The following is a 26,884-nucleotide window of genomic DNA, read 5'->3' as shown; positions in this document are numbered from 1 at the left end:
GCCAGAGAGCATCAAACTCCAAACCACTGCAGAACCCAGCAGGTTTCCAGGGAGTGTTGGAAACAGAACCTAGGTTTGTTTAATGGGATTGCAGCCACGATGTGTAAATTAGCACCCGGGTGGGGGGGCAGAAGCCAAACCACTGGATTTCCCTATAGTCGGACAGCGGTTTATCCAAGTTTTATCGGACGACTGGAAGCTTGTGTGGAATCAGCCCACTTCTGCCCAACAGCACTTTTTGTACTCAATATAACCCTCTGCTCACACTCCATCAGACCGATCCTGAGGGGCTGAGGGGAGAAACAATTTGCTGGAAGAATTCGGCAGGATTAGCAGCATCTGAGGAGTTGGAAGGGTGGTCAACAGGCTGAGGGCCCCGGGGAAGTCAGGCTGGGTGTGGGAGAATCTGGAGCTAGGGGCCACTGTTTAAAACTAAAAGAACACCCACCGAAGACTGCAGGAGTCCGGAGCTCTCGCTGAAGGGGGGTGGGGATGAAAGTGTTTTTTAAGACGAATAGGTATTTGACAAGCGAGGGGTGTAAGGTCACCTCAGGCAGAGGGGGCAGTGAAGATGAGGTTGCAGTCAGATCAGCCAAGTTAGTGCGGAGCAGGTTCCAGGGATGCTTGCCGTGGACTCATCAGAGTTATGATCACTTACCACCGTTCGATGAGTCCTGGGTTCCTTTGTGTAAGAGAGCTCGTAGATTTCATCCTCGGTGTAGTACAGGTCGAGAGAGAGCTGGGAGAAATGGATGACAATTACAACAATGAGTTGGAACTGTATCTGACTGATGGACACGAGGACAGCTCTCCCTACACCCACAACTGTGCCGCTAGGCACAGCTCAAACGCCATCTATAAATCTGCCGACAACGCAGTTATCGTTGGCAGAATTTCAGATGGTGATGAGGAAGCGTACAGGAGCGAGATAAATCAGCTGGTTGAGCGGTGTCGCAATGACAATCTTGCGCTCAACGTCTGTAAGACCAAAGAACTGACTGTGGATTTCAGAAAGGGTAAGGCGAGGGAACACGTGCCTGCCCTCATCGAGGGATCAGAGGAGGAAAGGCTGAGCGGTTTCAAGTTCCTGGGTGTCAGCATCTCTGAGGATCTATCCCGGGCCCAACCTATTGATGCAATTACAAAGGCACAACAGTGTTGATAATCCATTAGGTGTGGTGAACTACATATACCTGTCTGGACATGCCCCCCCCCCCCCCCCCCCCCACCGCTGACTGCTCCTGTGGCTCCTCCCACTGACCCCGGTATAAAGGCGATTGGGGACTCCGCCCCGGCCTCAGTCTCCAGGATGTTGTGTGGTGGTCAATTGCTGCTTGTTCTTTCTTCCAGCCAATAAAAGCCTATATTTCGCCTCACGTCTCCAAGAGTTATTGATGGTGCATCATTAGGGGTTTGAGGAGATCTGGTATGTCAATTGCACTCACAAATTCCTCCGGATCTACCACGGAGAGCACTGCCATCTGGTATGGGGAGCAGGTGCCACTGCACAGGATCGAAAAAGCAGCTGGAAGTTGTGAACTCAGCTAGCTCTGTCATAGGTACCAGTCTCCCCAGCATCCAGGACACTTTCAAAAGGCGATGCCTCAAAAAGGCATCCATCATTAAGGACCCACATCACCCAGGATGTTGCTATCATCAATGAGGAGATACAGGAGCCTGAAGACACTCGCTGGAACAGCTTCTTCTGCTCTGCCATCCGATTTCTGAATGGACAATGAAACCACGAACGCTACCTCAATATTTTTCTCTCTTTTTTTCTGCACTACCTGATTTATATTTTTATATACATTTCTTATTGCAATTTATAGTTTTTTATTACAATGCTTTGCAATGTTCCGCTGCCACAAAAGAACAAATTTCACCACGTATTCCGGCGATGTAAAACCTGATTCTGATATATATGTACAGAAAGGTGTCAAAAAAGGGCCGGAAACATCATGAAGGGTCTCACCCACCCTGTTTGTCCCACTCCCGTCGGGGAGGAGGCTGCATAGCATCCACGCCAGGACCAGCAGGCTCAAAGACAGTTACTTTCCCCAAGCAGTAAGACCGATCAACACCTCCACCCACTAACCCATCCCTCCGCATTCCACTACTGCCACTGTTTGCTGCAATAATTTCCCGTCAGTCACCTTATGTACAGGCACTCCTGTGCCTAGCTTCACTTCATGAACATACAATCAATCTATGTACATAAGCCATCTTACATAGTTATTATGTTTTATTATTTTTGTGTTCCTTAGCTTAGTGTGTTTTGTTTTTTGCTGCATTGGACCTGGAGTATCAATTATTTCAATCTCCTCTGTATTTGTAATGACGTTAAACAATCTTAAATCTTGAGGGTGGATCAGCTTGTCCTCAGTGGACCGATGTTTCTTCGCAAGCGGTGGGTTTTCAGACTGACTGTGCGCGGCCTGGGGCTTTGCTGTCTCCAGGAGCAGCCTGGAAGGCATGTGCCCTCGGGAAGTGGCGCTGTGGACGACCCGGTCCCTCGCCAACCTCGCCGGCTGAGGCATCGCGGGGGACGGAAACATCGAGACAGCAGGTGGTGTGTTTGCTGATTGTCAGCTGCTGTCAGAGGAAGGCCCTTGTGCTCAATCACCATCTTACACTGGCACAACACCTTCACATGGTAGAACACCCGGAGCTGGCTCACGGGATTACATCAGACCAGATCGGACATTACACCATAAGACCATAAGGCAATGGAGTAGAATTGGACCATTCATCTCATTGAGTCTGCTCTGCCATTCCATAGTGGCTAATTTATTATCCTCAACCCCATTCCCGTGCCTTCTCCCCATAACCTTTGATGTCCCTACTAATCAAGAACCTGTCAACCTCCACTTTAAATGCACCCAACAAATTCCACAGTTTCATCACATTCTGGCTGAAGAATCCCTCCTCATCTCTGTTCTTGAAGCATCAGAAAATTGTAGAACATTTGGGTTGGAAATTCTTCAACAACAAGCATGTCCCCAGAAATAAACACAGAATTCAGAGGTTTTGGGAGCAGCCTTTGCTTGAAATACAGTCGGCCCTCCTTATCTGCGGGGGGATTGGTTCCGGGACCCCCCCGCGGATACCAAAAAATGCGGATGCTCAGGTCCCTTATTTAACCTGTCTCAGTGTGGCTGGACTTTAGGACTGTATTGTTTAGGGAATAATGACAAAAAAAAGTCTGTACCTGCTCAAACAATGAGTGCTGGAGAGAGAACTTCTGTTTCTTTTACGAACCCGATCTGCGGTAACCTACACACACCCTCCCGTATACTTTAAATAATCTCTAGGTTACTTATAATACCTAATACAATGTAAATGCTCTGTAAATAGTTGTTATACCGTATTATTTAGGGAATACTGACAAGAAAAAGAAGTCTGTATTCAAACAACGAGTGCTGGAGATGAAACTTCTGGATTTTCCCGATCCGCGGTTAGTTGAATCCGCGGATAAGGAGGGCCGACTGTACTCAGCAGGTCAGTCAGTATCTGTGGAGAGGGGAGCAGATATAGTGCCTCAGATCCAGGACCTTCCATCAGAATTGGAATGATGGAAAATAACTGTGTCCTGGATGGGGATAACAAAGGGAATATCTTGGATATAGTGGGAACAAATAATTTGGTTGAAAAAGTCTCAGCGGGATTTAGATTATAGTTCTCTGTCCAGAATATTTCCTTGGCTTGGGGTGGTTGGGATTGTCCTTTGTTTCGTGACCAGCCCACCTCAGACTGGAAGGAGGCACAAAAGAGGTCAGATACTGGAATCTGGAAAGGGGTTGTTGGGGAGAAACACTGTCAAGTTGGATTTCTTTTTCTTCTTTGAACATGTGCAGCTTTCCCACTTGAAAGAGATTGAATGCGTCTACCCGAAAGTTTTTTCAACTGGATTCCACTCAATGTCCTTTTTCCTCCTTTTATTTTTCGCAAGTGCGGCAGTTTGATAGTTCCATCAACCATTAGTCATTAGCCATTAGCTATTAGTCATTAGGTGAAAAAACTGGCTGCCTCTCCGGACTTTGTAGACCGATTCGATCCTGCACAGTCTCTGCTCTCTAATAGACCGTTATGCTTGAAGCCCGTCGAAAATTCCTGAAGCTTCCCGTGCTCTTTCTAAACCTCGCGCCATCTCTCTGACAAGCGCCTGCGCGCGATGACTGAAGCCCGTGATGTGAAGCTAGCGCTGACCCAAACGCAGTGACAGCAGTGCTCTTTTCCACGAAACAGTCTCTCAAGTTCAGCATCTTACCGCGGATTCGAACGCTGCTCCCGGACTGCCGCTGTGATAGTGCGGAGTCCCCCCCCCCACATTGTTCTGGGCAGCAACAGCACTCAGGCAGTGGGTTCCATCCAGTCTATCAGTGGATTCTTGCTATTACTTTTAAATTTTATTTTCTTTTGCCTCTAGGTCCCAATACTTTCTAGAAACTCTAGTTTGACTTGACAAACACTATCCATTCCCCTTTCCCACCACCCTTCCCTACTCCACAGAGCTGCTCGAGCAGACGGTCCGGTTGAAGGGCCGTGTGGCAGACTCACCGTAAGGAGATGCACGAGGTCCTTGTTGGCTTCGAATGGGGGCGTGCAGTTCTGGATCTGGGTCAGCTCGGTGATACGGCTGTACAGCTGCTGCAGCTTGCTCAGGTTTATCTTCTTGTCCTCGATGAAGTCGGGCAGCGCCTCGTTCAGCGAGACCAGGTCCTTCAGGTGGACCCCCAGGATGGGGATCTTAAAGCCGGTGCACTCACTGAAGACGCGGCGGTAGTTGCCGTAGTTGCTGCACGAGGACAGAAGCTCCGTCATTTCGTTCAGCGCCTGCACTCGGAGAGAAGAACAACGTTACTGGAGATGTCCAGCTTTGGTACAGAGAGTCAGATAGCATGGAAACAGGCCCTTTGGCTGAGCTGCTCCATGCAACCAAGGTTCCACTTTAAGCTAGTCCCATTTGCCCTCTAGACTAGGGGTTCCCACCCTTTTTTATGCCATGGACCAATATCGTTAAGCAAGGGGTCTGTGGACCGCATGTAAGGAACCCCTGCTCTAAACCGTTCCTATCTATGTTGGCTGGTTGGCATCCATCTGTCTCGAAGGACAATGGGTGATGACGATCATTATCACAAGCCTGGGCGGAAGGTATGGAGATCCTGAGATGCCCAGTCGTCAAGGTCCCCCTCTCGGCCTCACCAGTGTAGTCAAACGGAAAGCTGATGAAGCAATGCGTTTGGCACCAGCCTGGCCGCAGGAGCTGCTGGAAGGATGTTCAATGACGTCCAGTGGCCTTAGGGGCTCCACTTTGGATTTGCTCCGGTTTACTCCCGTAGCCTTCATCTCCCCCGAAGGCTGCCCCCAAGGTATTGGGGCTATTTACCCATCCATGTACCTGTCCAAATATCCTTTAAATATTGTTAATGTAGCTGCCTCAACCATTTCCTCTGGCAGCTCGTTCCACAAACGGACCACCACCTGGGTGAAAAAGTCACCACTCAGTTTCCTATTAAACCTCTCTCCTCTCACTTTGAACCTGTGCCCTCTAGTTCTTGATTTCCCCAGCCCAGGGAAAAAGACTGAGCGCATTTGCCCTGTCTATGCCCCTCGTGACTCTATAAGGTCACCCCTCTTTCTCCTTTATTCCAATGAAAAAATTTCCAACCTGTTCAACCTCTCTCCGTAATTTAGTTCCACAAGTCTTGGCACTGTCTTCCTCATAAACGTCCTCTATACTCTTTCCTTCTTCCATACAGAAAAGTGACCGAGACTGAACACAATATTCCAGATGTGGCCTCACCAACATCTTGTAAAACTGCATCAGAACATCCCAACTTTTATACTCCATGCTTGACTAACAAAGGCCAGTGTGCCAATAACAATCTTCACCACCCTGTCTCCCTTGGACGCCACTTTCAGGGAAATTGTGGTACCTGTACTACAAGGTGCCTCTATTGCACAATATTCTACAGGACCCAGCCATTCTCTGTGGAAGGTCTTCCCAAAACACCCCACCTCACACTTATCCAGATTAAACTCGATTTGTCCCACCCTTTCTATCCACGGTCCCCCGGTACTTCCAATTTACTTTATTCCATCATGTAATTTCTCCTTCTTAAATGTATCCTCTTGCACTTCTCCAAATTGAATCCCATTATCCAGTCCTCTGTCACTCAACGTCAGCAAAAGCAAAGAGCTGATTATTGAGCATGCGAGGAAGAGGCAGGAGGCCTAAGAGTCAGTCCTCAGTAGGGATTGGAGGTGGAGCTTAAAATTCCTTGGTGTTATTATTGTGTTCTGTTTTGGTCACCTAATTACAGGAAGGATATTAATAAAGTTGAAAGAGTGCAGAGAAGGTTTACAAGGATGTTGCCGGGACTTGAGAAACTGAGTTACAGAGAAAGGTTGAATAGGTTAGGACTTTATTCCCCGGAGCGTAGAAGAATGAGGGGAGACTTGATAGAGGTGTATAAAATTATGATGGGTATAGATAGAGTGAATGCAAGCAGGCTTTTTCCACTGAGGCTAGGGGAGAAAAAAAAACAGAGGACATGGGTTAAGGGTGAAGGGGGAAAAGTTTAAAGGGAACATTGGGGGGGGGCTTCTTCACACAGAGAATGGTGGGAGTGTGGAATGAGCTGTCAGATGAAGTGGTAAATGCGGGCTCACTTTTAACATTTAAGAAGAACTTGGACAGGTACATGGATGAGAGGTGTATGGAGGGATATGGTCCACGTGCAGGTCAGTGGAACAAGACAAAAAAATGGCTTGGCACAGCCAAGAAGGGCCGAAGGGCCTGTTTCTGTGCTGTAATATTCCATGGTTGTGGTTATCATATCTGAGGACTTGATGTGGGACTGGCACATGAATGCCATCACAAAGAGGGCACTGCATTGCCTTTGCCAGATCTGCCATGATACCAAAAACCATGACAAGCTTCTATAGATGCACAGCGGAGAGCATCCTGACTGGTCACATCACGGATTGCTATGGAAACATCAATGCCCAAGGACAGTGAAGTCTATAAAAAGTGCTGGACAAAGCCCTCCCCACCACTGAGCACGTTTACACGGAGCACTGTCGCGAGAAAGCAGCATTCACCAAGATCCCTCACTGTCCAGACCAGGCTCTCTTCTCACTACTACCATCGGGCAGGAGATACAACAGCCTCAGGTCCCAGACATCAAGTTCGAGAACAGTTATTACCCTACAACCATGAGGCTCCTGAACCAGTGTGGATAACTTCACTCACTTAACTCTGGACTGATACCGCAAACTACAGACTCACATTCACAACTCATGTTCTTAATATCATTTTTTATTGGCATAATTCTTTTCCACATTGGTTGCTTATCAGTCTTTGTTTATGTATAGATTCTTCATAAATGCTATTGTGTGTATGTATTTTATGTAAATGCCTGCAAGAAAATAAATCTCATGGTGACACACTGTATATAATAAATTTCATTTTGATTCTGACTGTCTAATAGTCCATGAAAACTCTTCTGGCCAAGACACCTTCTCACTCTCTCAGCACCCCACTGGTAAATTTGGTATTGTCAACAAATTCTTTAACTCTGACCCTGAACAGGATACTCATTGGTTGAGAATTCATGATTCAATACACTAACTCTGTATCTCCTACCTAGCACTTATGCCTTTTTGAACAGTCATAGAGAAGTACAGCACAGAAACAGGCCTTTCGGCCCATCTAGTACATGCCGAACCATTTAAACTGCCTACTCCCGTCGACCTGCACCGGGACCATAACCCTCCATACCCCTCCCAACCATGTACCTATCCAAACTTCTCTCAGATGTTGAAATCGAGCTCTCATGCACCACGTGCTGTCAGCTCGTTCCACACTCTTACCAATATTTCCTGTTTTTGTTTGAAGTTCTCAGACACCTTGTTACCCACCCCCCCACCCCCCAACCAACCTGCTTGAACAAGAAACAGCTTGGAGGTAACCGAGAGATGGGTGAGTAACTAGACAGACCTTAGTGACGTCTTGGGAGAGGTAGGAGCTGGTTTCCTTGAGTCGCGAGATGGCACTGTGACACAGCCCTCCAATCACTGCCATTAGTGTGTTGAAGTTCTGGAGTAGCCGGAGTTTCTGTGGGAGAACACAGGCTGAATGTACCTTAACGTTTATCATCCTTCTTACAACACAGGACAACCTGGAGTGAACCCCTCGGCCGCGTTCCCCCTCTTACATCCCGTTGGCTTATTCGCTCTCACACACGCATCCACCCTCCTTTAAAAAACTCGCATCAGCTCCCTCGAGCTCCTCTCAGCTCCATGAGAGGAGAGCAGAGCAGCAAGGGGAAACCCACACGGTCACGGCAAGAACGTGCCAGCTCCACTCCGAGGCCGGATGTGAACTTGGATCACTGGAACCGGGAGGAAGCAGCACTACCCGCTACAGTACCACCAATGAAACGCAGAGTAACATCAAACATCTCGGGACTGGATTTTTCATTTTAATGCAATTACAGTCAGGTAAAAAAAATCAACTTAGAAGATCTACTGATAGACAGTTGATTTCCACAGTCTAAACTATTCTGATGGTAATATATATTCTGATCATTCTTCTTTCAAAAAGTCTTAAGTAGATTTCCAAATATTTCCAAGAGGTAATGTTGCAGCTATATAGGACCCTGGTCAGACACCACCTGGAGTACTGTGCTCAGTTCTGGTCGCCTCACTACAGGAAGGATGTGGAAACCGTGGAAACCATAGAAAGGGTGCAGAGGAGATTTACAAGGATGTTGCCTGGATTAGGGAGCATGCCTGATGAGAGTAGGTTGAGTGAACTTGGCCTTTTCTCCTTGGAGCGACGGAGGATAAGAGGTGACCTGATAGGGGTGTATAAGATGATGAGAGGCATTGATCGTGTGGATAGTCAGAGGCTTTTTCCCAGGACTGAAATAACTAACACGAGAGCGCACAATTTTAAGGTGCTTGGAAGTAGGTACAGAGGAGATGTCAGGGGTAAGTTTTTTACACAGAGAGTGGTGAGTGCGTGGAATGGGCTGCTGGCGACAGTGGTGGAGGCGGATACGATAGGGTCTTTTAAGAAACTCCTGGACAGGTACATGGAGCTTAGAAAAATAGAGGGCTATGGGTAACCCGAGGTAATTTCTAAAGTAAGTACATGTTCGGCACAGCTTTTTGGGCCGAAGGGCCTGTATTGTGCTGTAGGTTTTCTATGTTACTACTCTGCATTTGTGACCACTGCAGATTTTGACAGGGTCAGGAAAAAAATACATCTTTGTTCAATAATAATAATCCAAAACTGAAAATAAAGACTGCCCCAGAGATGACTTGGCCAGATGTTGATCTCAGATGTGACCTCATCGTTATTGTGGCAACCCCACGGACCAAGGTACAAATGATTACTTGCAATATTGTGACTGAAATAACATTTTTTTGCATCTCTCAACAAAAAGACTCTCTCTTTGGGAAGGGGGAGTATTTCCCAGTCACAGCTGCTCTCTGCAGAGACATACTCCAGATAATGGCTCCTGTTTCACTTCCTCTCTCCTTCATGATATGCACGTCATAAACACAAGAGATTCCACACGTGCTGGAAATCCAGAGCAACGCACACAAAATGCTGGGGGATCCCAGCAGGTCAGGCAGCATCCATGTCTTCTGCTTTGGTGGATGTTTGTGAAGAAAAAGAATTTCAGGGTGTATATTGTATACATTTCTCTGTACCGGTTGAAACCTGTTAAAACAGTCGGAGCCTCGGGCTGAGATCTTCCATCAGGACTGGAAAGGAAGGGGGTGGAAGCTAGAATAAGATGGTTGGGATGGGGGAAGGACAAACTGGTAGGTGATAGATGAAGCTAGGTGTGTGGTTGAGGGAGGAGCAATGAAAAGAGAATCTGGGAGGTGATAGGTGGAAAAGGCAAGGGCCGAAGAAGAAGGAATCTGACTGGAGAGGACAATACACCATGTGATAAAGGAAAGAAGAACGAGTAACAGATTAGATTAGATTCAACTTTATTGTCATTGTGCCGAGTACAGATACAAAGCCACATGAAATTCAGTTAGCATCTGACCAGAAATGCAAAGAATAGTGTTATTTATAAAATAACTGTGAATAAAAAGTAAGTGCTACAGCACACAAATATAAAAGTACTGAGACAGTACAATATTGGTGCAATACTGCTTATCGCTGTGATGTGAGGTTCAGCAGGGTCACAGCCTCAGGGAAGAAGCTCTTCCTGAGCCTGCTGGTGCGGGAGCGGAGGCTCCTGTAGTATTTACCGGTTGGGAGGAGAGTAAAAAGTTCATGGTTAGGGTGAGATGCATCCTTGATAATGCTTTTCACCCTGCCCAGGCAGCGTTTATGGTAGATGTTCTCAATGGTGGGCAATTGGGTGCCGATAATCCACTGGGCAGTTTTCACCACAAACGATACAGAATATTTGCAATATTTGTGATACACGATATTTGCAGTCCGATACAGGACAATTGCCATAACACACTGAGATGCAGTTGGTGAGTATGCTCTCAATGGTACAGCGGTAAAAGTCCATCAGGATCTTGGGACAGAAGTGAGCTTTCTTGATGCTCCGTGGGAAATAAAGGCGCTGTTGCACCTTTTGATCGGGAGGAGGTGATGGGCAGATGAGGAGAAGAGAAGGGGAGCCAGACTGGGGAATGGAATAAAAGAGAGAAAGGGGAGGGTGGGAGAAATTACCAGAAGGTATAAGATTCAATGTTCGTGCTGTTAACCGGATGTGAGGTGTTGCTCCTCCTAGAGGAGGCCATGGAGCGACATGAATGGGAATGGGAAGTAGCATTAAAATGTGTGGCCAGCAGAAGATCCCACCTCTTGAGGTGGACGGAGTCAAGGCACTTGGCGAAGCCGTCCACCATTCTGCGTCAGGTCTCACTGATGTAGAGAGGTCACACAGGGCGCACGTTGTAAACGACCCCGATGGTTTTACAGGTGAAGTGTTGCCTCACCTGCATGGTGGTGAGAAAGGAGATGTAGCACGTGTTCTGAGTGCTGGGGAAAGGGTTCATTATCCCATAGAGACACAAGAACTAAGAGCCAACGAGATCAACGAGACCTGACTGAGACCTCAACTCTCTTTTCCAACTAAGCCCACAGTAACCTCTCTCTGTTTGATTATTGAGTATCTGTCTACCTCTGAGACTAATGCCCTTCCCTTGGACAACATTGGTGGTGTGGAGAGAGGAGACTTGCAGCTTGGGCAACTGCTGGTCTTCCATAAAAAAAACCTTGCCCAGGCTTGCGCCCTGGAAACTTTCCAAGGTGCAAATCCATGGTCTATCGAGACTAATGGAGGCCTACACACTACACCTACCTCTGAGAATCCTGCCACCACATTGTAAGGAAGCTCTGAGACTCACCAACCACTGAGAGAAAGCAAAATAGCCTCTCTTCTGCCTTAAATGGGAAACCCCCATATATTTAAACAGTGATCTGTCAATCATCCCACATAAGGAAACACACTCTCCTAATCACATTAGGCACAAGCTCTGCCTACATGGTAGTGAGGGTGAATGGCCTGGTTCTGTCCTGGAGTTTCCAGCTGTACAGAATTACAAAACTGTTGACTGGGAGATGCGAGTTTGAATCCCACTGTGATAGTTGGAGAGGTCGAGTCATTAAATCTGTGCAGAGCAACACACACGGAATGCTGGACAAATTCAGCAGCATCTATGGAGAGGAATAAAGGCCAAATGTCTTCATTGGGATATTTTTGCCTGAGGCTTTGAAGTTTTATTCCTCTCCATAGATGCTGCCTGATCTGCTGATTTCATCCACGATTTGTTGTTCTGCAGTTTTCCAACGTCTGCAGAATCCTACACCTCCTCCCTCACTACCATTCAGGGCCCCAAACAGTCCTTCTGGGTGGGGGGGGGGGGGCGTGACACTTCACCTGCGAGACTGTTGGGGTCATCTACTGTGTCCAGTGCTCCCGGTGTGGCCTCCTGCATATCGGTGAGACCTGACGTAGATTGGGAGACCACTTCGCCGAGCTCTGTCCGTCACAAATGCAGCATCTCCCGGCGGCAACCTTTTTAAATTCTACATCCCATTCCCATTCTGACATATCAGTCGATGGCCTCCTCTACTGCCACAATGAGGGTACACTGAGGTTGGAGGTGCAATACCTTATATTCTGTCTGGGTAGCCTCTCCAACTCGATGGCACAAACATCGATTTCTTTAACTTCCAGTAATTGCCCCCCTTCACCATTCCCCATTTCCATTTCCCTCTCTCACCTTATCTCCTTACCTGCCTATCACCTCCCTCTGGTGCTCCTCCCCCTTCCCTATCTACCATGGTCTTCTATCCTTTCCTATCAAATTCCCCCTTCTCCAGCCCTTTATTTCTTCCACCAATCGACTTCCCAGCTCTTTACTTCACCCCTTTCCCCTCTCCCGGTTCCACCTATCACCTTGTACTTCTTCCTCCCCTTCCCCAACCTCCTTACTCTGACTTCTCATCTTTTTTTCCAGTCCTGAAGATGGGCCTCAGCCCGAAACGTCAACTGTTGACTCTTTTCCACAGATGCTGCATGACCTGCTGAGTTCCTCCAGCATCTTGTGCGTGTTGCTCTGGATTTCCAGCATCTGCAGATTTTCTCCTGTTTGGGATTTGCAGAATCTCTTATATTTATTCACCTGCACAGAAGAAACTCAAAAACCTCAGTCTCTTCACAGACAAGTCAGATGTCCACACCCAGAGAAGAAATAAACGAGCAGTTCCAGTGAGAAGCCTGCAAAGTGAGAAGCTCCTCTGGGAAAGTGATCGGCAGTGGCCAAGATCAGTCCGCGGGACACTAGTTTGTGCTTCGATAGATTTTACTGGGAAGAAGAACTTCTGGAGAACCAGAATTGGGAAGGTGGTGAATCCTTAATTTAATCATACATCTTGCAACTCTTCAGGGAATAAAAGTGATTATTTTTGACGAGCCTTAAATCCAGCTCGGTTGCCCCAATGAGTAAGGGAGCTGAGCAACCAGCCAGCCTGGGCGCCCAAGCCCCGAGGTGCAATACCTGAGCAACGTGAATGAACTTGGTGAAGACCTCTGCTCGCTGGGCCGGAGTGGGCCTGTTGAGGATCATCAGCTGGACCCACTGGGAGATGCCGTTCACCAGGGACACGGCCCGCTCCAATGCCGGGTTCTCTCGCACGCACCCGCTCACCGTGTAGCTCCTGTAGTCCAGGTACTGGAAGAAAGGAGAGGTTGTTACAAACACCTGAATGAAACGCCCTCTTTTCTGAAAAAATAGTTATTTATTAAGATACAGCGCAGGACAGCAAACCCAGGGGACAATTTACAATGACCAATTAACCTACTTTGGGCTGTGTGAAGAAACCGGACCCCATGGGGGGGGAATCATGGTGAGAACATACAAACTCCTAACAGGCAGCGGCGGGAATTGAACCCAGGCTCTCCTGCACCGTAAAGTGTTGTGCTGACCGCTACGCTACCTTGCCGGCTTATGAATCCACTTATTTAGTTCTGTCCACTGTTTTGAGATTCAAGATGGTTTGTTACTGATCTTAAGTATACAAGTGTACAGGAGAATAAAATAATTATTACTCCGGGTCAAATGCAGCACAATGAAACACAATAAGCATCAAGAACAGTATAATAAAAACACAATAAATATAAATACGAAAACAATCCTTATAAAACTCAATGTACAAGTAGCGGTTCTAGACAAAGAGTAATTGTATGTACACGAAGTCCTGCGAGGCGGTGTGTATGTAGGTGCTCTAGTGGGCGGAAGTGTTGGCCAGCCTTACAGCTTGAGGGGCGTAATCGTTTCTGAGTCTGGTGGTCCTGGTGTGGATATTGCATAGCCTCTTCCCTGAATGGAGTGGGGCAAGCAGCCCGTAATCAGGGTGGGTGGGACCCTTCGTGACACTGCTGGTCCATCTATACGATAGATACTACCGAAAGAGTGCAGAGGAGATTTACAAGGATGTTGCCAGGATTGGGGAGCGTGCCTAATGAGAATAGGTTGAGTGAACTTGGCCTTTTCTCCTTGAAGTGATGGAGGATGAGAGGTGACCTGATAGAGGTGTATACAATGATGATAGGCATTGATGGTGTGGATAGCCAGAGGCTTCTTCCCAGGGCTGAAATGGCTAACTCAAGAGGGCATAGTTTTAAGGTGCTCGGAGTAGGTACAGAGGAGATGTCAGGGGTAAGTTTTTTACGCAGAGAGTGATGAGTGCGTGGAATGGGCTGCCAGCGACGGTGGTGGAGGCGGATACGATAGGGTCTTTTAGAGACTTTTAGGTAGGTACATGGAGCAGTAGGGTAGTTCTAGGCAGTTTCTAGAGTAGGTTACATGGTTGGCACAACATTGTGGGCCGAAGAGCCTGTAATGTCTGTAGATTTCTATGTTCGATCTTCCTGTACCTATCCTATCTTAATAGCAGGGTGCCTCAGTTCCAAAGCAGGCAGAGCAGAGAGCAAGAGCAAAGTTCTACCCCTGACAACAGTGACTGGTCTCGCCTCTGACCACAGATCACCCGCGGAATTCACGAAATGATTTCTAAGGAGGTACCAGGGGTGTGAAGCACTCATGGTACACGCACAGTGCTCCTGTAAACGGATGGTAAACTTAGCCCAGGTTCAATTTCGCACAATGCTTTGGAGCTCCGAGTTCAATTCGGACGTCATCTGTAAAGAGTTTGTACACACTGCTGGCCTTTTTCTGGCAGCTTACTAAATATACAATATATGCCTTTGATGGTGGGTGGACTGGTGCTGGTGATGTACTGGGCAGGGACTATGAACGAAATAACTAAGGTAGGCAATTTGGCTGCTAATGTGCACAGCAAGCTCCCAGAGACAGAATTAATGCAGAAAATATCTTTTTTGGGACAAATGTTGGTAATGAAGAGAATGCTTGCAGCTTTTCCTCCAAGTGATGCCTTCTCATCCACCTGGCTGGCGGATGGGGCCCTAGCTTAACAAAGACAGGGATGGGCTCCCTTGTGACTGCGCTAAACGTCAGCCCATGGCCTAAGCTCGAACCTCTGGAGTGGGAATTGAAGCCGCGACCAAGCTTTGGACGTGAGTGCGCCCCCTTCCTGACTAAGGGTGGGCGATGGTGGGGCTTTGAGGCCAAGGCCGATGGCCAGTGGGACCTGGCTCCCTATTGGAAGTGATGGGAGTGGCCACATTTGCAACAGGAAGGTTTGCCCTCCATTCGTCCTAGAGAGTCTGCAGCTGATATTTATGTAACCTGAAGATCTATGGTTACTGCTGGGGTATGAGGTTGCCCATGGCCTGAGCGAACAGTACACCAGACACAAGGGGATGAGCGGCCTGTCTCTGCTCATTATGTTCCCTATGCTAAATCTACAGCTTCTTTCTCCACATTTTCTTCTGATGCAGGAGTCCATTCAGCCTGTCAGGTCTCTGCTAGCTCACAGAACATCCCATTCCTCACAAGTTTTCCCTGTAATCTATTCTCTCCCATCAACTCTCCCAGATTCCACCACTACGCTACACACTAGGGGTAATATACAGTGTCCAAATACCCCACCAAAGGTCCACAATAACCTTTATCCTCCTTGGTCAAGTAATGCAGTTCTCACCCCCTGAAATTCAATGGCACTACCACTACGGAATCCCCCGCTATCAATCGGGCGCCAGGGTAGCAACAGGGATGAGAAAACCAGCAGACACTGGAAATCCAAGCAATGCATGCAAAGTGCTGGAGGAACTGGGCATTTCCATAGACGCTGCCTGGCCTGCTGAGTCCCTCCAGCATTTTGTGCGTGTCGCCAGGGTAGCGTAGCAGTTGGTGTGATGCTATTACAGTTCGGGCGCGTCCTGGGAGTGCAGAGTTCAGTTCTGGTGCCGTTTTGTAAGGAGCCTGTGCATGGCCTGCCTGTGGAATGCGAGGGTTTCCCCCGGGTGCTGTGGTTCCCTCCCACAGTCAAAGACATACCGGGTGTGTTATTGCTCATTGGTCATTGTATGTTCTCCTGGGATTAGGTTGGGGTTAGGGTTGCTGGGGCAACAGGCCTCAAAGGGCCTCAAAGGCCCTCCCGCCACCACCGAACCCGCCCAGTGCTTTACACCATCTGCAGCAACTCGCCAGACCTCCTTAGGCAACAACTTCCAAACCTACTACCCCTACCAGCCCAGACAAGGGCAGCAGGAGCACGAGGAACGCCACCACCTGGAAGTCGGCCACCATCCTGACCTGGAAATTTATCACCGTTCCTCTATCGTCCCTGGGCCAGTCTTTAAAGCTGGAAGTAAACTTTATTATCAAAGAACGTATATGTCACCATATACAACCCGAGGTTTATTCTCTTGTGGTCATAATCAATCTGTGGAATAATGACCACAACAGAATCAGTGAAAGACCGCACCACCTTGGGTACTTAGAGTGCAGACGACAACAAACTGCAGATACAAGAAGAAAGAAATGATGATAGTAAATTAATAGGCAATAAGTATTGAGAACATGATATGAAGAGTCCTTGAAAGTGAGTCCTTTGGTTGTGGGAACATTTCAAAGGTGGGGCAAATGAAGTTGAGAGGAGAGCCTGATGGTTGAGGGGTAGTAACTGTTCTTAAACTGGTGATGTCATAGACCATACAGTCACAGACCACTACCGCACAGACAGGGAGTCTTTGGCCTCTCTACTCCATGCCAGCCTTGTCTGAGCTGCCTAGTTTCATCTCCCTGAACCTGGACCATATCCTTTTTTGCCTCTCTCATCCATACACCTATTCAAACTTTTCTTAAAGTTTACAATTGAACCAGCATCCACCAGTTCTGCTGGCAGTTCATTCCGCTCCATTACTGATGACTGAGTGAAGCAGTCCCCCCTCAGATTCCTGTTAAACATTTTACCTTTCCTTCTAAACCTATGGACACTAGTTCTAGTCTCACCCGAAGTACATAGAACATAGAATTTACAGCAAAAATCTGGCCCTTCTGTCTACAATGTTGTGTTGACTTTTTAACTCACTCCAAGGTCAATCTAGTCCCACGTAGCCCTTCTTTACTCCATGTATCTACCTAAAAGTCTTTAAATGTCCCCCCCGTGTATCTCGCTCTACCGTTACTCCGGCAGTACATTCACACACCTTCTGCTCTCCACGTGAAAAAAAAACTTCCTCTGCCATCTCCCAAAAAGTGCGGAAATTCTCCCTAAAAGTATTGTGGGCTTTCCGGAAAGATTGAGTGAGCTAGGGTTTTTCTCTTTGGAAAGAAGGAGGATCAGATGTGACTTGATAGAAGTGTTCAAGACAACGTGAGGGACGGATAGCATGGAGAGCTTGCAGCTCTATCCCAGGGTGGAACTGGCTAACATGAGAGCGTATAATTTTAAGGTGATTAGGGGGAACTATAGAGGGGATGTCAGAGAGAGTGGTGGGTGTGTGGAGATAGAAACTCCACTTTTTTTTCACTCAGAGAATGGTTGGTGCATGAATCAGTGGTGGAGGCAGATACACTAGTGAAATTTAAGAGACTACTAGACAGGTATATGGAGGAATTTAAGGTGGGGGGTTATATGGGAGGCAGGGTTCAAGGGTCGGCACAACATTGTGGGCCGAAGGGCCTGTACTGTGCTGTATTGTTCTATGTTCTAAAAAGGTCCATTAAGGACACTTACGAGCAACATCCTCTCCAATTTTTTTTTACAGCTGCGCAAACCAACCATTGCTTTGAGCCGTAAACGTTTACGCAGCTTGAACACTACACGGCACTATGTTTTCTAGCTCTGTAATATGCACATTGATACTGTGGTGAACTACATATACCTGTCTGGACACGCCCCCTGATGACTGCTCCTGTGGCTCCTCCCACAGACCCCTGTATAAAGGTGATGGAGGTCTGAGCCCGGCCTCTCTGTCTCCAGGATGTAGTATGGTGGTCACTCACTGCTCGTTCCTTCTTCCAGTCAATAAAAGCCGATACCTCGCTTTTACATCTCAGAGTGAGTTATTGATGGTGCATCAGATACACAACCACGAGGTATTGTACCCACACCTCAAAGACGGCAACGGTTCAAGAGGGCATCTCGCCGCCACCTTCCCCAGGGCAACTAGGGGCAGGCAACCGGACGCTGGCTCGGCCCCTGGGATGATCGTACCGCACTCACCGACAGCCGGCAGAAGCATTTGAACTCCAGGTAGCTCAGGTGCTCGGCAAGTTCCGTCGGCTCCAGGTGATCGAAGAGCAGCGAGACTTTCCGCTTCTTGTTGTTGTTTGGGGTACTGTGCAGCGTGTACTTGCGCGTCCAGTCCTGCATGTGACTGCCAAACGCGGGTGGGCGGGGGGGGGGGGGGGGGAAGAAAAGTCTTTTTTATAAAGAGAACTTCACTTGTAATAAAAAATATTTTCCTGAATAAACCGCGCAAAGTCTTTTTATTCTTGCATTCATAGTAGATGCTTTGAGGAGTTTATATTCTTTAAAACCGAGAGCACAGTCGCCACTCATGTAGGCCCCTTGGTGTGGGATTCTACTACAATAACGGAAGGGCTTCCTCACCCGACTTGGTCCTTCCTTGTCCAGTAGTGGAAGAAGAACCGCAAACTGGGCAGCCTTGCAGTGTCTGCACCAGGTTCCGGTGCATCCCTCAGCAGGCACTCCTGCAGCCCGCAGTGCGCCAGTCAGCAGCGCTAAATGTCGTGTGGTTGCTCAGATGTGGGGGTGGGGGGGGCAGGGTCACAGGACACTGGAGGCTGAAGAGGAAGGGACACAGATTCTGTGTATGATGACCGTATATGGGCCCAGTCTCTCGTGTCCTGGCCATGTGCAGTGCTCTCTTTCTGAAACTGAAGTCCACGTGACTGTGTTATAGGAAGAAATACAACTTAGGGCAGGAAATCTTTATCTCCTCAGTTGCCCATCACCTCCCTCTGGTTCCTCTCCTCCCTCCCTTTCTTCCATGATCCACTGCCCTCTCCTATCAGATTCTTCAGCCCTTTACTTTATCCACCTATCAGCTTCCAGTTTCTGACATCACCTGGTCTCACCTATCACCTGCCAGTTTGTACTCTTCTCCCTTACCCCCACCCCACCTACTTATCCTGGCCTCTGAACCCCTTCCTTTCCATTCCTCGGCCCAAAACATCAACTGTTTATTCCCCTCCACTAATGCCTGACCTGCTGAGTGCCTCTAGCATTTTGTGATGCACTTGGCCCAAGGATCGTGATCAGAACACAATTTGGTGAAGTACAGGCCGTTAGGCATTCATGGTTAAGAGGGTCTTTCTGAAAGTGCTACCCATGAATCCCTCTTTTCTCCCAGCCCCGCACATTCTCCCATCATGTCCCCCTTTCAGATGGGGGTATTAATCTGCTGCCCACCCACCTCCCAGCAAGCCACTGTGTCACAGCACCCTCTTCACTTCCATTCCACTCCTCACTCAGACCTATTCCTCCCTCATCCTCATTCACCCTCACTCACTCAACTTCTCCTCCACGGCCCCTTCTCCCGCTCGCCCACCCTCCGGTTAATTATCATCTGCCACAGGATTCGGATTTGAAGAAGCCTGTCAGATCCCTGCTGTAAGAAACCACCTGATTTCCCAGACAGCCAAAACATTAAGACTGGGAATTGACATTGATTTTATAATGCAAAACTACTGTAAATAGATTGATTGTGCAATGAACCTGGCTTGTAACTATTTCCGGGTCAAATGCAGGCCAATCAGGAAATACCGCTGGGCACTTCCTGTTGCCTGCCGACACATCAGGCCACACATGGTGGTGTCACTTGTTGCCCGAGGTTCTGTGTAGTTGGGCTGCATGGTGCTGGGGTGTCCGGCACTGGACACCACTTGTTCGGCACCTTGCAGTGCCGGAGCTGGACACCAACTGGAAGGGGAGGAATGGAACGGTCTACTTCTAAGCCGCAGATCTCCGTGACTCTCTCTGTGCTGGAGTAGGAATGTGGGACTACACTGTAGGGAACCATCCTCCACGTCCTGCTCTCCCGCTCCTGACTGAATCAAAGCAGAACCAACCCCATTCACCCAACAACACTAACCTCACCACACCAATCCCACCAGACCAATCCCAGCACACCAATCCCACCAGAGCAGTCCCAGCACACCAAACTCACCACACTAATCCATCACAATCTTACACACTCACCCACCACAATCCACCACACTAATCCCACCAGACCAATCCCAGCACACCAATCCCACCAGAGCAATCCCAGCAGACCAATCCCACCAGACCAATCCCAACACACCAATCCCAACAGACCAATCACACCAGACCAATCCCAGCACACCAATCCCACCTGTGCAATCCCAGCAGACCAATCCCAGCAGACCATTCCCAGCACACCAATCCCAGCACATCAATCTCACCAGAGCAATCCCAGCACACCAAACCCACCACACTAATCCATCACAATCTTACACACTCACCCACCACAATCCACCACACTAATCCCACCAGACCAATCCCAGCACACCAATCCCACCAGACCAATCCCAGCACACCAATCTCACCAGACCAATCCCAGCACACCAATCCCACCAGACCAATCCCAACACACCAATCCCAGCAGACCAATCCCAGCAGACCAATCCCAGCACACCAATCCCACCACACTAATCCATCACAATCTTACACACTCACCCACCACAATCCACCACACTAATCCCACCAGACCAATCCCAGCACACCAATCCCACCAGTGCAATCCCAGCAGACCAATCCTAGCACACCAATCCCACCAGACCAACCCACTGGCTCACATGTTGGAGGTGTCGATGAGCTGGCAGTGGGACTCCTCGCCTTCACTCCTCACCAGCTCCAAGAACTGTGCCATCACATCCTCCAGTTTGAAGTCGACGGTGAAAACCACAGGGTAGTGGGTAATCCAGTATCTGGAGAGGGATCGGGTAAACAGCGTCAGTGCCTAATCAGACCCAACATGGGTCTTCCAACCTAAAACATCGACATTTCCTTCCCAGCACAGATGTTGCCTGACCCACTGAATTCCTCCAGCAGATCATTTATTGCACCAGGTTATACCACCTGCTGTCTCTCCTGCCTCCAGTGTGAACTCTCTGCCTGCCTGCCCTTCTCCAACAGCACCACAGGCAGTTTTACACCCACCGGAATGGGCAGAAGGTGCTTAGTTGTCTCCTGTTGACAGGGTGACAGTCCCTCTGCACTTCACCGAGCTCGAATCTACGAGTAGGTGATTGAACTGTGGTCTGGACTGAGAGACGAGACAAGGCAAAGCAGAGGAGGCAGGCCCAGCAACTACCACGTGAGCGAGCCAGGGAACAAGACGTGGCCTGCTGTGGGAAACTGTCAAAGTCAGAGTAAAAGTTAACATCAAAGTTTGTACGTGCTGCCAGAAGGTTCTTGAGATTCATTTTCCGACAGGCATTCACTGGGAAAGAAAGGGATGTGACAGATCTTCGGAAACAAAACTGTACATAATCCCATCACACTCCCCCACCACCTCTACCATTTCCTGTCAGAGTCACCTCATGTACAGACACTCCTGTGCTGAGCATCACTTTATGGACGTACAACCAATCTGTGTATACAAGCTATCAGGTATTTATATTAATTGTGTTTTTATTATTGCGTTTTTTTGTGGGGCTTCAGAACCAGAGTAACAATTATCTCACAAACAAAAGGAAGTCTGCAGACGCTGGAAATCTGAGCAACACACACAAAATGCTGGAGGAACTCAGCTGGCCAGGCAGCGTCTATGGAAAAGAGTAAACAGTCGATGTTTCGGGCCAAAACCTTGACTGTGCTCATGTCCATAGATGCTGCCTGGCCTGCTGAGTTCCTCCGACATTTTGTGTATGACTAACAATTATTTCATTCTTTTTCACACTTGGGCACTGGAACTGACATTAAACAATTATGTATCTTGAATGACAAATGACTAATGTGCAAAAGAAGACAAATTGTGTGCAAATTAAATAAAAATAATACTGAGAACTCGAGTTGTAAAGAGCCCTTGACAGAGAGTCTGTAGGTTTTAAGGTCGGTTCAGGGTCGACATTTAAAGTTTATTGTGAGGGAGTGGTTTGTCCTTCGCTCGTCCCTGGGGGAGCAAGGTTGGATCTGACTCTATCTAGTGACACAGGAATCGAGGAGTGTGAGGTCAGTGCACCAAGGCGGAAGATTGGCCACTGAAAGGGGCGAGCGGGTTTGAAGGGGTGAAAGTCTCCAGCTGCAGGGTGATCTTCACGAGCCCACCCTCACACACCAATCACTGCAGCGCTGAGCTTTACGCAGACAAGACACAGACGTGTTGGGTCTGCATCAGTCACTGTACAGAGCTGTAGAAAAGAGGGGCAGGACGAAGTCATTCGGCCCTTTGATCCTACCCCACCACTCCTTATGATCGCGGCCAAGCCTGCAGTTGAATGCCCAGGACTGCTCTCCCCTCACTCTCCTATTTGTCCACTGCTCCTGATCTCAGGTTTCTCTCAAGCGTTATCACCACCAGCAACTGTCCCTCTAGGTTGCTGGGTTCTCTGGCTGGTCGGAGACGGGAGATTGAGGTTGAGAGGGATAATAAGTCAGCCATGATGGAACGGCATAGCAGACTCAGTGGGCCGAAAGGCCTAATACTGCTTCTCTGTCTTATGGATTCGCCCCCTCAAACTCCACACCTACCAGGTTGGAGATGTCCGTTGAGCTCCTGCTGGAGGAGAGGGGAGTGGCCCCACTAGGAACCAACTCACACCCTGTCCTTCTGGGAGGCAGTGGCCTGGTGGGTGAGCTGTGGGCCTGTAGCAGGATGCCCATGGCCCTTAACCCTGTCCCACCGACACCCCCACCTTCACCAGCACACTAATAAATGGTATGATATGATGGAAGTCGGACCTCACAGTTATTTCGTTATTATTTTGCATCATGTTGTCTACCTGCACTGCACTCTCTTGCTAGCTGTGACACTTTATTCTGCATTCTGTTATTGTTTTAGCTTGTTCTAACTCAGTGCACGGTGCAACGATCTGATCTGTATGAGGAATCTGCAAGACAAGCTTTTCACTGTATCTCAGTACACGTGATGTGCGCAGAGATGTTGGGGCCTAGTGTCTGTGAACCCACAGGTCCGCTGAAGGCCACAGAAGACGGCCTGTGCTGGGGTCAAAGGACTGAAATGAGGAGCATTTGATGGCCCTGGGCCTTTACTCGCTGGAATTTAGAAGAATGAGGGGGGTGGTTCTCTTTGAAACCTATCAAATGTTGAAAGGGCTAGATAGATGTGGGGGAGACTAGAACCAGAGGGCACAGCCTCAGAATAGAGGGACGTTCATTTAGAACAGAGACAAGGAGGAATTTCTTCAGCTGGAGGGTGGCAAATCTGTGGTATTCATTGCCACAGACCACTCTGGAGGCCAGGCCATTGGGTGTATTTAAACCGGAGGCTGATAGGTCCTTGATTCGTCAGGGTGTGAGTGATTACGGGGAGAAGGCAGGGGACGGGAACGGGGATCAGCCATTATGAGATGGCGGAGCAGACTCGATGAGACAAATGGCCAATGGACTGTGTATGTGAGTAGGTGGGTAGGTTGAAGGGAGGGAGGGGAGGAAAGGGGCTTGCTTTTGTTGTTGTTTAGTTGCGTGCTGTGTTCTGTGCTGTTCTGCTGAGCATTGTGGCCAGGCTATGTTGGCGCTGGGACGTGTGGTGACATTTGCAGGCTGCCCCCAGCACATCCTTGGGTGTGTTGCTTGTGAGTGCAAAGGACACGTTTCACCGTGGGTTACGATGTCATGCGATCAATACATCTGCATCTAAAAATGAAAAAGCAAATTAAATAAATATAAATCTGAAACGTGACGACAATAAACCAGTACCAGTGATGGTTACCTCACAAAATGGCAGATCTTCACCCGGAACTGGGCCTGCTTCTCCCCTGGAGCGTCTCGATAAGTGGCTGGAAGTCAAGGATGATAGACTGTGGCTGCTTGCCCCATCATTGCTACTTGCTCCCCCACCAGAGTGGACTGCCTTCATCCCCTCCCGCCCACTCCTTGGCTCCTTCAGGCAAATTTCTACAGATGTACTGTGGAGAGCATTCTAACTGGCTGTATCACCGTCTGGTATGGTGGTGAGGGGTTACTGCACAGGACCAAAGAAAGCTGCAGAGAGTTGTGAAATTAGTCAGTTCTATCATGGGTACTCGCCTCCATAGTGTCCATGACATCGTCAAGGAGCGGCGCCTCAGAAAGGCAGCATCCATCATTAAGGACCCCCATCACCCAGATCATGCCCTGTTCTCATTGCTACCATCAGGGAGGAGGTACAGCAGCCTGAAGGCACACACTCGGTGATTCAGGATCAGCTTCTTCCCCTCTGCCATCCGATTTCTGAATGGACATGGAACCCATGAACACTACCTCACTTTTTTTTGTATCTATTTTTGCACTGTTCATTTAATTTAACTATCTTACTGTACTTCACAGTTTTTTTTCTAATATTATGTATTGCATGGTACTGCTGCCACAAAGATAATAAATTTCACGACCTATGCCAGTGATATTAAACCTGATTCTGTCTGAGCTCCCACGGGGTGGTTGGTTGACCTTGTGTGTTGGGGAGGAACAAGAGCGGAAGCAGGGGAGGAGACAAGGCAGAACGTGCCCCAGGAAAGCCCCGCGTCTGTGATCACCGCCTACACCTGTCTTCCAGCCTTCTCTCTAGCCCTGCAGAGCCCAAGTGAACTCCGAGAGCTTCTCGACCAACCAAACAGGCGGTCAGTCGGGAGACACAATTAACCTGGCACCAGCGGTGTAGCGGTTAGCGAAATGCTCCACGGTGCCAGCCGTAAGTCAGGGGTTCAATTCCCGTTATTGTCTGTAAGGAGTTCTCCCCGTGACAACATGGGTTTCCTCCGGGTGCTGCAGATTCCTCCCACGTTCCAAAGTATATAAGGGTTAGGCTTAGTAAGTCGTGGGCAGGCTGTGTTGGCACTGGAATTCTACATTTGTCTATAAGGAGTTTGTATGTTCTCCCCGTGACCATCTGGGTTTCCTCCGGGCGCTCCGGTTTCCTCCCACAGTCCAAAGACGTATCGGTTAGTAGGTTAATTGGTCATTGTAAATTGTCCTGTGATTAGGCTCGGGTTAAATCGGGGGTTGCCGGGCAGCACAGCTCAAAGGGGCTATCCCGTGCTGTATTCTAATAAATAAATTAATAAATTCTCAACGCTTTTTGATGTATCTGTGACAAAAAGGCTCATCTTTGAATCTGATCACAAATGAGAGAAAACCTGCAGATGCTGCAAATCCAAGCCACATACAAAATGCTGGAGGAACTCAGCAGGCCAGGTAGCACCTATGGAAGATAGCAAACAGTTGACGCTTCGGGCCGAGGGGCCTGTCATCAAGACTGGAGAAAGAAAGATAAGGAGTAGAGTTAAAAGGGGGAGGGGAGGGAGAAACATAAGGTGAAACTGTGAGGGGGAGGGATAAGGTAAAGAGCTGGGAAGTTGATTGGTGAAAGGGATACAGGGTTGGAGAAGGGGGAGTCTGCGAGGAGAGGACGGAAGGCCACGGAAGAAAGAAAAGGGGGGAGGAACACCAGAGGGAGGTGATGGGCAGGCAAGGAGAGAAGGTGAGAGAGGGAAAAGGGGATGGGGAATGGTGAAGGGGTGGGGGGCCATTACAGGAAGTTCAAGAAGTTTGAATCTGATCTTTGACTCCACTGTTGGTGCACTGAAGCCGGTTCAGTCCCTGCTCATCTCTGGTGGTCCTGTGAGACACCCAGCATCTCCCAGGCCTGGCCTCTCTGAGTCAGTGCCTGGGGTGGGCTGGGGTCCTCACACAGCTTGGATCTGCCCCTGAACATACTATGACCTCTGACCTTCAGCCAAAACTGGCCTGCTCAACAGCATAGTCCAGCGCAAGAATTTCAGCCAAAATGTATGCATTTTTAGAGCCTCAGTCAGTTCTCTTGGGCATCTCAGTTGATCACTGCCCACCACTAGGTCAAGGATGCACTGTTAGTGGACTCCCAGTCAAAAAGGACACCAAGACTGGTTCCACTCGTTCAACAGCCAACAAGGTACAGGGTAAATGACATAAGACCGTAAGACCTTTGGACGTAGGAGCAGAATCAGGCCATTCAGCCCATCGAGTCTGTTCTGCCATGCCATCGTGGCTGATTTATTATCCCTTTCAAACCCATTCTCCTGCCTTCTCCCCATAACCTTTGACACCCTGACTAATCAAGAACCTATCAACCTCCGCTTTAAATATATCCAATAACATGGCTTGTGTCAATGAATTCCACAGATTCACCATCCATTGGCTAAAAAAATTCTTCCTCAGCTCTGTTCTAAGTGGACGTCACTTTACTCTGAGGCTGTGCCCTCTGGTCCTAGACCCCCTTATAGGAAACATCCTCTCTACATCCACTCTTTCAATATTTGATTGTTTTCAATGAGATCCTCCCTTATATTCTTCTAAATTCCAGTGAGTACAGATGCAGAGCCAGCAAACATTCCTCATACATTAACCCTTTCATTCCAGGGAACCTTTGCACCACTGATTTTGGAATTTTCTCCCCGTTTAGAAAATAGTCTGCATCTTTATTCCTTCTACCACAGTGCCTAACCACACACTTACCACCTCTGCATTCCATTTGCCACTTTTTTGCCTATTCTCCCAATCCGTCTGTCCTGCTGCAAATTCCCTGCTGCTTCAGTACTACCTGCACCTCCACCTATCTTCATATCGGCTGCAAACTGGCCACGAATTCTGGCATCTAAATCACACACACATGACTTGAAAAGAAGCAGTCCCAACACCAACCCCTGCAGAACACCATTAGTCACTGGCACCCAACCAGGAAAGACCTATCTTGTTCCCACACTTTGCCTCCAATCT

At 48.5% G+C, this 26,884-nt stretch overlaps 1 protein-coding gene across 4 annotated transcripts in view; it reads right to left on the bottom strand.

The window, feature by feature from the left end:
• The window catches only part of rasgrp4 (RAS guanyl releasing protein 4), a 218,056-nt gene that overhangs the window by 37,324 nt on the left and 153,848 nt on the right, over positions 1-26,884 (bottom strand). For all 4 annotated transcript variants that reach the window (XM_073029257.1, XM_073029260.1, XM_073029259.1 and 1 more), the window contains exons 4-10: positions 23,865-23,927; positions 20,767-20,898; positions 18,149-18,302; positions 13,054-13,227; positions 8,003-8,119; positions 4,558-4,833; positions 659-739 (exon numbers count right to left, since the gene is read on the bottom strand). In XM_073029257.1, coding sequence (XP_072885358.1) covers positions 659-739; positions 4,558-4,833; positions 8,003-8,119; positions 13,054-13,227; positions 18,149-18,302; positions 20,767-20,898; positions 23,865-23,927 — 997 coding nt within the window. The remainder of the gene's footprint in view (positions 1-658; positions 740-4,557; positions 4,834-8,002; positions 8,120-13,053; positions 13,228-18,148; positions 18,303-20,766; positions 20,899-23,864; positions 23,928-26,884) is intronic.

This window comes from Hemitrygon akajei, chromosome 25, assembly GCF_048418815.1.
Source record: "Hemitrygon akajei chromosome 25, sHemAka1.3, whole genome shotgun sequence".
In the NCBI taxonomy this organism is placed as follows: Eukaryota; Metazoa; Chordata; class Chondrichthyes; order Myliobatiformes; family Dasyatidae; genus Hemitrygon; species Hemitrygon akajei.
Note: the sequence above shows the minus strand (reverse complement) of the source record. Positions and strands in the feature narration are given on the sequence as shown.